Here is a 13,330-nt window from a genome sequence, read left to right on the forward strand (position 1 = left end):
TTACAATACAACAGACTGTAATTCTTCAAGTAATCCTAAATACTAAATCGATAGTTAGAAATAAAGATCGAAACTGTGCATATTTGAAAGATATCGTTACCGATTTTAAATTTCACAAATTAACAGGCCATCGAGTGTCGTAAGTTAATAAGGTTCTGGGGAATTGTGGAAGGTTCTATAATATTTCAGTTCGCTGATGAAAGGAATCGAGAGTTTCTAGCGCAAAAGATTAACGTTTTAAATAAATTCGATGAGACTTATAAATAATTTTTCTACGAATTCCAGGTTACAGGACCAAAGTAACAGAATGAAACTCACGGCTTAATTTTCCATTTAACACGATTTTAAGTCCAATTTAATTACCAGCTACTAACGATATCACTTTTCTGACTTTTAAAACCATTAAATTTCCAATAAATCAACCACGACAAAGCAATCCTACATAAGACCAGACATTTTTAAGGCTTCGACCGGGATGTTCTTTTGTTAAATCTTATGTGGTACCGCCTGATTCGACTTCTAATGGTTAAGTGAAGTGTTTTCTTCGCGGTACGGTCTGGATTCGTAAATAATATTCAGACGATCTTCGGCTTCAAAGGGTTAACCAGCTGATTTTCGTAATGGTGAGGTGAAGTGTTTTCTTCGCGGTACGGTCTGGATTCGTAAATATTACGAATACGAGCTTCGGCTTCAAAGGGTTAAAGGATAAAAATTTGATTTCAATTCTTATCTAACGTCACACGGCGACGCCGATGGACCCCCCAGACTCTCCCGTACTCACTCTGGGGCAGCTCCGACATGTCATCTGCCTTGATGGGCGAAATCTTGATACCCCTCTGGGGCCCGATGTTCACCACGAGGGAAGGCACCACGCGGTGGTGATGATGGTCCGTCGCCAGGTTTGTCGCGGGGCTCGGACTGCTCGCCAGGCGACAACCTCCACCACCGCCCCCGCCGCCGACACCACCCCCACACGTCTCCGGCCGTCCCCAACACCAGCCGCCCCCGCCGCCTCCACCCGATCGCTCCACCACGCCGACCGAACAACGAAACAAGAGGTCACCCCGAACAGCCACGTGCCAGCACCAACACACAGTCACAACAGCTCGCACACCCGATCACTACTGCTGGACGTCGACTCTCCTGCGTTCGGACGTCTGAGGGCAGATCGGCGCATGCGCGGTGACGCGGCGTCCCCCCTCCCCGCCACAAGCACCGCCTCGTAGACATCGCTATTGGTCACCTCCTGACCCCACCCCCCGACGTTATCATCTGAAGATGAAAAGAAAATGGCTGCTCGGGACGTACGTTTAATCGATCCAAGAGTCAAATGCACGCGTTCCAGCCAGCCAATCAGAAAGTAGTTCGTCTCCGATTGTTCGTAATAAAATTTCCAAAACGAGAGTTTCGTGATTAATTTCAGGGGGGGGGGGGGGGGATTTGGCAATTTTACAATTCACTTGAAATTAAATTCGCTTTAACGTTATCACAGGGACTATTTTCTGTCTGTGAAAATAGTTCCTGTACCTGTCCTCGTTCCCCTGACACCCCTGGGATTCCTGCGAGCTGTTTCGCGTTCACAGAGCGAGTCTGACAGCGGATACTTTGTAGCAGAGAGATTAATATTTTTTTTGTATTTATACTACAGACCCCTATCTCAATATTTTCATCGTTTAAAATAAATACGAATTTTTAAATCCCGAAACAATTCATAACTTTAATTATTCGTGTTTTTTTCCCCCGTCTAATCACAATTGTATATAAATAAAAATTATACATAAGATATTAAAATATCATTTACATATTTGGTACATTTTTTTTACTACATGTTTCGGTTACATTGAACCATCTTCAGGTGTAAAGTTAAAAGTTATTTATATACAATTGTGATTAGACGGGGGAAAAAACACACGAATAATTAAATTTTAATTCACAATATGACGCAATTATATCAACTTATGAATTCATAACTTACAAATACAAATTTTATAGCTCGGGTCTAGTTCATGCAGTCTATAACCCCCCGGTCGAGCGACAGACCTGAGGTATCTCATTCTTAAGCGACAGACGGACAGACAGACAGTGGAATAGTGGGACTGTCCATGCTGACAGGAAATGTGTCATTCCGACAGGCCTACTCAGACAGACAATCCTCCCCCCACCGGCCACTTGGGGGTCCGTTTCAACACTTCGGCAGTCCAGAATTTTAGTCGTGTTAACGCAAAATGGGATTACATATCCGTGCCGATAGAACAAAATTCGCACAAAACCAGAACAGAATTGGGAGTATAATTGAAAAAGTTAATATTATACTAAAATTGATCTAAATCTGTCCAAATACCATGCTGAGATAGTCAAGAAATTCCCCAACGTCGCTGTCGTCTGGGTTGTTTCGTCGTGTAATCTGGTAGACGTTTCGGAGGTCCTTCCTGCCTCCGTCTTCATAAATTTTAGTATAGTACAGTCATTTCATTGCATTCATATTTTAAAACCTGCGAACTCGTCCTTCTTATAGCTATAAAATAATTTATTTGTTTAAATCTTGTCAGTCTAATCACAATAAAATTCCTATTAAATATTAAAATATTACCATAATTATCATTTAAATATTTAAAAATATATTATATAATGTTCTCTATCGAAATGTTCGATTTACATTAGAACATCACTTTTCACACGATATGTTTGAGTTCCAAATGAACTATCTTCAGGTTTATAATATATATTTTATATACTTTAAATATTTAAATGTTAATTATGGTAATATTTTAATATTTAATAGGAATTTTATTGTGATTAGACTGACAATATTTAAACAAATATATATTTATCACAATATGACGCAACTTTATCATCTCAAAAATAATTTAACACCTAAATTATTACGTAGACCTATTCATAAAAAATATGTCCACATGATATTAACATAAATTATGAAATATTTTCATTCACTATATTTTAGGAGAGATTTTAAGTCGGCCATTTTCCATCAGAATAAGAAGATTCAATAAACTGTAATATACATTAACGTCATATTGATAAAAATTATCTGGGCTCAACTTAAATTGTAATTCAATGTATTAACTTTAAAAAATGCCATAACTGGACTTACGCGAGTCTGACTCTCTGGTACAGACATATTTATTGCAAGAACCTTCGTTTCAAAATTACAGTCCAAATTAGGATGTGTCACCTTTCTACAGGTCAATCAATAAGAATCAATCTGACAATTGAGAGAATCTTCTTCCAAAATTCAAGTCTTTTTAATAAAATATCTACAAATCTATTTTAGAACAGCAGAAGAGTTCTCAGTTCTAGGTTATGTTATAAAAGTGATATATGCCAGATAAGTCTGTTCATGAGAATGTCGTATCCATTAAATTCACTTTAAACTTTTAGCTCTACCGGCAAGTAACTGAACCCATCTCTTACAGGTTTGAAACACGTAACTGTCGTGACGCATATCAAACGTTGTTTTCCAAATTCAACATTAATAGCCTCTCTAGTTCAATCCACTCCTACAGGATAATTTTATAATTTATGTCCTAACGATAAGTGTACTCAATATTAAATCGTTTTCTGGCGGAAGACTCATTTTCGTGGCCGACTAAACCCACGTACAAAAACTACAGATTCAGTTTCCTGTCTGGATGCGAATGTTAGCCTTCGATGTTCTGAACTCACCTCTCTTGCAATGTTTTCCTCTGTTCTGACATTGTATTGACCTGAGATTTCTTTCTGTGTACGCTCTCATGGGATTTTCCGTCCCGTAAGACATTCTGTGTTGTTGAATTCTGAAATATATTCATCTGTTTTGTGTTTTTTGACAACAGATTAACTAATAATCACCTTTACTATCGACCCAACTTAGAAAATCTCCAACTGTACCGCTGGTAAGAAGAATCAAAACATGTCACATCCTTATTTAACAAGTTAGGACAAACCTAACGTTGAATTAATATCAGTCAATAACTACAAGGGAACAAAAAAGTTAACAACAACATTACAATTAATTAAATAAAAAAATATTTCAACACTCTTCAGTTTCCACCAAAGTTATAATTAACGTTCAGAAGTTGAAATAAAATCGTCTCTTTGTGTTCTATGAAAAGTTAATGGGCCCTTCGATATGAAAGTTTTATTCACAAAATGTAAATCATTGCCTTCGAAGGAATAATAATAATAATAATTTTAAATTTTACTATATTAAAACAAATTTCACATCAACAACCGAGGTCTCATGAAGCTGATTGCTACATACACAGAGGCCTGGTAACACGTTAAGTCCTACAGGTATGATAAATATACTTTAAAACTCTAAGTAGGTCTACGCCTGAATATGCTAAGTTGTTTTATAAAATGACGTCACTTTCCACGATGCCATATGGATGACGAAGATGTTAGTAATATATGAAACAGAGAAACGGTATTCAGTTAGAGAAAATTAAAACACGGTCACATGACCACTTAAGAAGAACCATATTTAATTTTTCAGTGTTAGCAAGACTATCACGGCTAACACTCCACCCATGATTCACAAGACGATTAAGAAGACGGAAGGGAACAGACAAGAACTTGATTATTGAAGGAGAATTAATATTTTATTTAATATTTTTATATTTTCCGTCAAATCACAATTTTTAATAAGATAATAAAATATAAAATATTTAAAATATCATTTCACGTTCCGCATCGAATGATCGATTTACAAATTGGAACGTCTCTTACGACATGTTTCGGTTATATCTAACCGTCCAATCTAATTTATACCTGAGGACGGTTAAATATAACCGAAACATGTCGTAAGAGACGTTCCAATTTGTAAATCGATCATTCGATGCGGAACGTGAAATGATATTTTAAATATTTTATATATTTTATTATCTTATTAAAAAATTGTGATTTGACGGAAAATATTTAAATATTAACCTAATTCACAATATGACGCAAATATACTACCTTATGAAGGATAATTAACAAAATTTCAGAACGAAATGGCATTGAAATTATAATTACGTACGCCTTTTAGTTATCATTTTATTTTTTTACAAAACTGTCCTTCTCATTTAAAAGTCTTCCTTCTATAAGTGACTTTATATGAAAAATTATCTTTCAGTACAGTTCCTGGATTTCTGACGTAAAGGATTAGCGTACTTGCAAACGCCTCTTTAAATACGCCTCCGTTATCAGACGTTTATCTAATCGCACGTTTAATAGTTTATCATAATGTATTTGTTATCTAAGGACTTCAAACATAAGGGACTAAGTTAACAGCCTGCATTAGAGTAGTCTCATGAATTACAACATACAACTCTGTAAAAATTTGTATTATAAAAATAAAATTAATTTTATAGACGTAAGGAAATCCACGCTCATTAATCATAAAAAAACCTGAAAACGATTTTGTCGGTAGGATATAGCATGTAAGAGATGGTAAATTAATGTACAGCCGACGATAAGTGATGACGACTGCATCGAATTATCCACAAAACAAAAGTTAGTGTAGTTAGTGTTTAGCTAAAATAGCATGTGTTTGCTGGGGGAAAACAAAACAAATATTTGAAGGTACATACATCACTTTTCCCCTGAAGAGGGAGCCAGTCACAGAAATATAGGTCCGTGTCTGGTAGAGGCTGCTTACCTCAACGAAGCGCCTTCGTCAGGTCTTGGCGCCGGTGAGAGCCAATGACATACAACTTCCGTTCCTTTGAGTCTGCATTTCACATTCTTCTTAATCGCTTTCAGTCGCCGAGGTGATATATTGGGTCTGAGGTTGTGTTCGGACTTCGAGGCGTCTGCGGGGTTTACCTGGACTGAGTACAATGGCACTTCAGGTCATGGCTGCTCCCACGACTTTGCCCACAACCAGTCACAAGAAAGAGAGAGTTTCTGTTGGTCGAAAAAATTCATTCACAAATTTGTAGGATTTCAGTTTCTCCTTGCTGCCTCCATCATCAGGGCGATGAGGGAGGAGGATCATAGCCCTGATGATAGAGGTAGCAAAGACCCCTGAAACGTCGGTAAACTTCTACCAGACTAGATAATCGCCCTGATGATGGAGGTAGCAAAGACCTCTGAAACGTCGGTAAACTTCTACCAGACTAGATAATCGCCCTGATGATGGAGGCAGCAAGGACCTCTGAAACGTCGGTAATCTTCTACCAGACTAGATAATCGCCCTGATGATGGAGGCAGCAAGGATCACTGAAACGTCGGTAATCTTCTACCAGACTAGATAATCGCCCTGATGATGGAGGTAGCAAAGACCTCTGAAACGTCGGTAATCTTCTACCAGACTAGATAATCGCCCTGATGATGGAGGCAGCAAGGACCTCTGAAACGTCGGTAATCTTCTACCAGAATACAAGGCTCAACAACCCAGAAGACAGACATCTTCATTCAAAAATTCATACATATCACTGCCGTTGTAACAACTCATTTCTGTGGGTAACGACGCTGTATCAACTGCACAGCTTAGAAGAGTTACGACAGACGGTAAATAAATAAATAAATAAATAAATAAATTCTCGACGTATTAGCAGCGTGGCTTCAAATGGGTCTCTTTACCCAACCCCTGGCGATAAGTACAATGATTTTGATGTGCTAACCTGTCCAATCACGTTGCAGACAGCATGGGGACTGTATAAAGACTATACACCTGCCATAGTAAGCAACCGACGTTTCGTACAGCACTGATGCTAAAGTTTCAGTCAGGAAGTTCAGGACATATCACGGCCAATTAAAATCCAGAATACATTTTCCATTTTCCTCTCAACTACGGTGCATCACTTTTCCGGACATTTTCTGACGAACAATTGATACAATTATATTATATCTGTCATGTGTACAATATTCTTAGTCCATATTATCCATAGGCATGCTTATTTAACCATCCTTAATCATTATTCAATAGTATGAAGCACGAGAATCCTTGTTGTACTGTTGATATTAATGTACACAACCAAACAATATTAACATTACAATTTATTCCTTATTTTTCTAATTGACTTTATGTATTCTATACATTGCCGGTAACATTTGTATTTTTATCGCCCTGATTAAAATTTAAAAGTCAAGTTAATCTTAACCTCCTTCATTTGACTGCAAATCACAAGTTCCGTTAATTCTCCTCTGACGACTTAAAATGTTCTCTCAAACACTTACATTACAGTCCTACTCCAGTGACAATCATATCAGAATTAACGGAAGAAAGATTATTGTCCTGCGTTAACAGTCACGCAGTTTGCTAACACAGGATTAATTCAAATCCGGCCCCTTGTATCAAGACCCGCCACTGACCGCGTTGACCATTCCTTCTAACGACAGAGCAAAGCAGTGGCAATGCCCTGTTTAACGGCTCACAACGCTCTCCTTATAGTACCCATATGGGCTGCAAGGCCACAAGGTTTATAATGACGTAATAGTGTTTTATCAGTGGCGGCCAGTGCAAAATAATATCTTAAACAAATAATTTATTTAACATTGTAACTACGAGGTGCGATCGGAAAGTTTCAAGACTGTGTCAATAGAGGGCGAACCGGATGTAGCACGAGCGTCTGCCGCTAGGGGGTGCGGCCTACATTCATAGTGAATCAGTGTGCCAGCCGGCATCATCGAATTACCATTTGTTTCTTAGTTACGGGCGTTTTGGTAGTGCATTACATCGACCCTCCTGCGATTTCGGAATGGCGTGTGCATCAAATTTTGCCAAAACGGCTACGGAAACCTATGAAATGCTAAAGCAAGCATTTGGGGAGTCCGCAATGGGTCGTGCACAAACTTTTGTGTGGCATTCACGTTTTAAAAATGGTCCAACCTCTGTCGATGATGACGAGCGTTCTGGACGACCATCTTCGAGCACAACGCTCGAAAATGTTACGAAGATTCGGCAGGCCATTCACGAAGATCGACGTCGTACCATCAACGACTTGTGCGACATTGTTGGGATAGGCTATGGGACCTGTCAGCTGATTCTAAAGGAAGAACTCCACATGCGACGCATCATGACAACGCGCCAGCGCACACCGCCCTCAAAGTTCGGCAGTTTTTGGCCTCAAACACCATGGCCGTCATCCCGCACCCTCCTTATTCGCCGTGTGACTTCTTCCTCTTCCCAAAGATGAAAATTCAGCTAAAGGGAAGGAGATTTGAGACGATAGAAGAGATTCAGGCAGAATCGCAGATGGTGCTTGACAGGCTGACAAAGAAAGATTTCCAGGGATGCTTCCAGGCTTGGCAGCGGCGCTGGGATCGTTGTGTTCACTCCCAGGGGAACTACTTCGAGGGTGATGGATGAATTTAATACCTGAGATAAGTGTACGGGTTTTTATACGCGCAGTCTTGAAACCTTTCGATCGCACCTCGTATAGTCTATGTAAGCAGTAGCACGTAGTTAAGCACGTATAAATCACGTGACCAGAGGGTTAAAGTTCCAGTGAAGCCCTCATAAGATGGATCATGTGATGGTCACGTATTTTTGTACGTTTGCATCCTCTGTCTCGTCTCAGCGATAAGAGAGCAACTTTCACGTAAATCTGTTACTCTGGACTTCGTCCATAGTCTAAATCAGTGGTATTCAACCTTTTTTGTTCACGTACCCCCAGATATAATTTCTCTTCAACTTTGTACCCACAAAGTTGTTGGTGTATGATTCAAGTTATACATAATATATAATCTACATCTAAAATAAATTAAACAAATTACATTACTGATTATTTAGCGTTTATCATAAAATAATATGTATTTTCATTAAATTTCACGTACCCCCTAAGATGTCTTCGCGTACCCCAGGTTGAATACCACTGGTCTAAATTATAAAATTATAACAGTGGATCTATACCAGGCTTTTTATCATCTTTCTATGCCTGAAGATGGAAGCAGAACCTAGGTTCCGAAACGTTATAATTCAAAAATTTAAACGACAAAATAAGAATTTCACGCGTCATTATCAGGAACCTTCAGATATCTACAGTAGTTAAATAAGTATCAAACTACGTTTCAAGAAGAAATGATGGAGACTTTCTTGACTAGGTTAACGACTATTAGCTTCTCAAGTAGGATTTGCTGCACTGGAACATCAAAATTAATTTCCCTCCCGTCAGATGGACTGAAAACATTATCATGGCTCGACCTCCAGACCCCAATTTGTAATTCGTAAACATTTTAACAGTTTCGTAATATAACATTTTGTATTTTGTTCATTGTGTGTTACGTAACATGGAAGGTAACCTTTTTCGAACTGTCTCGACTGCTTATTAACCAGCATACCATATTCCGTGTCTGAAGGTCGTCTTCCAAGTAACTTCCTTAATCTGACCATATTACCGTTCTGATAAAACACATACAAAGCACATAACCGTATCAGAACTACCGTAATTATTTTCTAAAACTAATTAACTCTACAAGGCTACACTCCGTAACACAAAGGATTAAAAACAGAATGGTAAAAAGTGTACCGACTTTCAGAAATTCTTCCTGCCACCATCATCAGGGTGTCGCGTATGTCCGTCCCGGGCGGAATACGGATAAAAAGTTGTCAGTGGAAGAATTTGACGTAAATACGTCTATACGGAAAGGAAATTTGTATATTGGCTTTATTCTAAATATTTCCTTTATACATGTTTTACAATTGAGATAAAGTTTGATTAAGACATTGCTTATTTAACTAGAATTAGTTACGCTTAAGATGGGTCTGTGGTAGCTGAATGTAATGTAATGTTTCCTAGGTAACAACAATGCCGAGTAAACAATTGAAGTTTCCTAAGTAACAACACGGTGGTCTAGCGGTTAGAACGCTGGCCTTGTAATCCTGGGGTCTCGGGTTCGATTCCCGGCGGTGCCCAAATTTATAACTTGTGTTGGGCAAGGCCGTGGTCTAGGCAACGCGGAGTTTTCCTCCGTGACATCCCAACAATTACTCCATTCACACACAGAAGAAGGCAATGGCAAACCACTTCTGGATCATCTGCCAAGAACGTATATGAACAGGTCCCAGTCCGAGAAAAGGATGGAAGGATCCTGTTCATATGGACCTGTCGTCAGACAGAACACTAAATAATAATAATAATAGGTAACAACAATGCCGAGTAAACAATTGACGTTTCCAAGGTAACATAACAATACAGTTACAATTTTTCGTTTCACGTTTTGCCAAATGACTCTGACCCTAAAATATAGACGTATTTACGTCAAAAAAATTCATAGTAAACGAAACGAGAAACACCTAAAAAAATTTGCGATAAACTACCAGAGGATAAAATGAATAACTTTATCACTTAATCGCTGTAGAACCGTTCTGTGTACTGTTCCAGAAGGTAGCGTAGCCTCCACGTGTAGAGCTGCAGGGAAATGTCTCGTGCTGACAGTCGTATTGAAGGTCACGCGTCCGTGAAGTGTCACCGGACAGGCATGAAGTTCAAACACGGGGGAAAAGACCACAGGACTCAGCTCCTGACACTGGGAAACAGGAGCTGAACAATGCGAGGACACTGTTAAGGGCAGAGCACGAGATAATGGAGACCAGGGTAGAAGAGAAGACACGAGGATTAGCGCTAAAGCACCTTACTCACGGATAAAGGAGGACACGGGTTAGGGGTGTACAACTTATCATTGAACGTTTAAGAAAATTTGCCGAGGTACGACATGGCTTGTGACCTGTCTCTGTTTAAGTGCATTTGTATCAGACAGATACAATAAAGAACTTGGGAGAACAAAACGTCAAATACTTTTATCGTAAATTTGATAGAGTGTTTATCACATGAGAGTGCAAATAAGTATAGATTTTTATTATTGTGTAATTTATTCCTTACAACACACAAATTAATCGAAACGTAGTTGATACTTTTTAAATTCTGGTTTTGTGAATTTAACGATTAACTGCTTCGTTTATTTATTTAATCATCTGTACTGGTTATTCCTTACTGAAACAAAATTAGTAATTAACCATCAAACCTGTGAATCTGCAGTGATTAGTCTAGAAAAGTAAACATATCTCAATTTTTGACGTAAATACGTCTATATTTTAGGGTCAGTGTCATTCGGCAAAATTGTATTACGAAAAAGTGTAACTGCATTGTTATGTTACCTTGGAAACGTCAATTGTTTACTCGGCATTGTTGTTACCTATAAAACATTACATTACATTACATTCAGCTACCACAGACCCATCTTAAGCGTAACTAATTCAAGTTGATTAAGCAATGTCTTAATAAAACTTTACTCAATTGTAAAGCATGTATAAAGGAAATATTTAGAATAAAGCCAATATATAAACTTCCTTTCCGTATAGACGTATTTACGTCTAATTCTCCGGAACCGTGGTTCCCCTGACAACTTTTTTAATGACTTTAGGTTTACCATTCTTATTCCAGCACTACAGAGTCACTGAGAAGGCAAATTAACAATTTAATTCTCGTCCGTAGTTTTTCGCGGATGTTCAATGTATAATTTCGACTTTCACCTTGAAAATGGCAACTTCAATATTTGTCGAAACGTTGGTTAACATAAGTATTCGGCGCGGCTGTCACCCAGAAGACGCAGTTAAATAAATCTGGTATTTAGCTACTGGGTTGATTAATTTAACGTCGTGAATATTACGGGCCTACTTTGAGGTGTGGACATCCCTGCCGTGGGCGATACTGTTGCAAGTCTGCATGTCTCAACAGTTTCGATAACGTACGAATGAATTCAGCGTGCAGGGCAAAAACCAAATAGACCATCCACACAAAGGTTTGAATTGGGCGCCTGGATGGAAGATTACGGTAAACATAACCTGAAAGATATTAGGCAACATTTTGGTTTCTAAAGAGCGTTGTGCTTTTATGGGCTGGTGAGTTTTCTGTGCTGATTCAAGGGGGGGGGGGGGACAAATTACAGGGAGGTCCAAAATCAAAACACTCCGCTAAAGACACTATTAGCATCCAAATACGGCAATTATAAGTCTCACAATAGCAGTCGCTACCTAAATATACTAATATCACTCTGACATAAACAGACATGTCGATTGGAAATTTTCCGAAACGCTGTTTAAACATTTAATCAGTCGAGAAAAATAAATCCATAATCTCATTCCCATCACTTACACTGTGACCAGACATCCTTCGTTCGGCACAAACACTAATTTTGAAAAAAAAAAAATTCTGTTCTAAATAATTTTATAAATTAATTGAATTATCTATATAAAGCTCACCGTTCTTTTTTAAATCTCATGTTATGTCAATAATGACTAAACGATGTAAAACATTCTGTATTATATTTATAATTGAATAAAATAGCGGTCTTCTTTATGAAAAATCTTAAATACATTTTTTACAAATTGCATAATTTAAAATACGTAATTACGCAGGTATTAATAAATTATAAAAAATATTAAGTTAAAGTACCTATGAAGTAAGAGGGTTTTATATGAATAATAATAAAACAGAAATTACTAACCCAAATATCTATTTTTTATCGTTTCTTGGATTAACGGACCGCAAAATCTGTCGTTATATTTTAAATAATCAACGGATTATAAATCCTTGAAAGCCATTAGCTATCAGCGTTTTGGGTAACAGGATTAAATTCGAAAATCCTTAGGTTCTAATCACTACAGACATATATAGGGCTACAAAACGAGGGTCTCTGGAATTAATAAAAAAATATTATGATTTACAAATTTCCCTTAACTTTCTGTTCATTTAATTAGGTCGTAATTCACCGAGAGTGTCCGAACAATAGGTCTTATAACCTCAAAGTTTCGCATCGTCCTAACCTCTGTAGTTATTGACATACAAACATAATTTATATGAACCTTTATAATCTATATTAATAAAAACTTAACATTTCTATCTTGAAGGTAAATTAATTTGTTTAAGATTTACTACTATTCCCAGTTTTGTCTTTTCATAAGGTAGTATATTTGCGTCATATTGTGAATTAGGTTAATATTTTAATATTTTCCGTCAAATCACAATTTTTAATAAGATAATAAAATATAAAATATTTAAAATATCATTTCACGTTCCGCATCGAATGATCGATTTACAAATTGGAACGTCTCTTACGACATGTTTCGGTTATATTTAACCGTCCTCAGGTATAAATTAGATTGGTAAATTTAAAACTCGAATTACAATATTTTACAATGTTATGCAGTTTATTGAAGATTTTCTTATCAGATTAATCTTATATATTAGAACGAAGGTATTTTTTTTATATGGCGTGGTTCATCTGATGTTCAATATTAGTCTGTAAAGCAACATCTTCAATAAACTGCATAACATTGTAAATGATTGTAATTCGAGTTTTAAATTTACCAATCTAATTTATACCTGAGGACGGTTAAATATAA

At 37.4% G+C, this 13,330-nt stretch overlaps 2 protein-coding genes across 5 annotated transcripts in view; both read right to left on the reverse strand.

The window, feature by feature from the left end:
* Window positions 1-1,136, reverse strand: part of tup (LIM1_Isl and LIM2_Isl domain-containing protein tup) — a 172,138-nt gene extending 171,002 nt beyond the window's left edge. For all 3 annotated transcript variants that reach the window (XM_087343371.1, XM_087343370.1, XM_087343369.1), the window contains exon 1: window positions 782-1,136. In XM_087343371.1, the coding sequence (XP_087199497.1) occupies window positions 782-800 (19 nt within the window). In that variant the 5' untranslated portion in view covers window positions 801-1,136. The remainder of the gene's footprint in view (window positions 1-781) is intronic.
* A 4,545-nt stretch (window positions 1,137-5,681) lies between these two features.
* Window positions 5,682-13,330, reverse strand: part of ssp3 (SCAPER domain-containing protein short spindle 3) — a 314,720-nt gene continuing 307,071 nt past the window's right edge. Inside the window, exon 27 of one of the 2 annotated variants that reach the window (XM_087343366.1) lies at window positions 5,682-5,808. The gene's annotated coding sequence lies outside the window, so the exon portion shown is untranslated. Of the gene's footprint in view, window positions 5,890-13,330 lie in introns of both variants that reach the window. The other variant, XM_087343365.1, reaches the window with a different exon arrangement.

Source organism: Zootermopsis nevadensis, unplaced genomic scaffold, assembly GCF_977971745.1.
Source record: "Zootermopsis nevadensis isolate Lab colony 2312 unplaced genomic scaffold, Znev_1.0 Znev_ptg000005l, whole genome shotgun sequence".
Lineage (NCBI taxonomy): Eukaryota > Metazoa > Arthropoda > Insecta > Blattodea > Termopsidae > Zootermopsis > Zootermopsis nevadensis.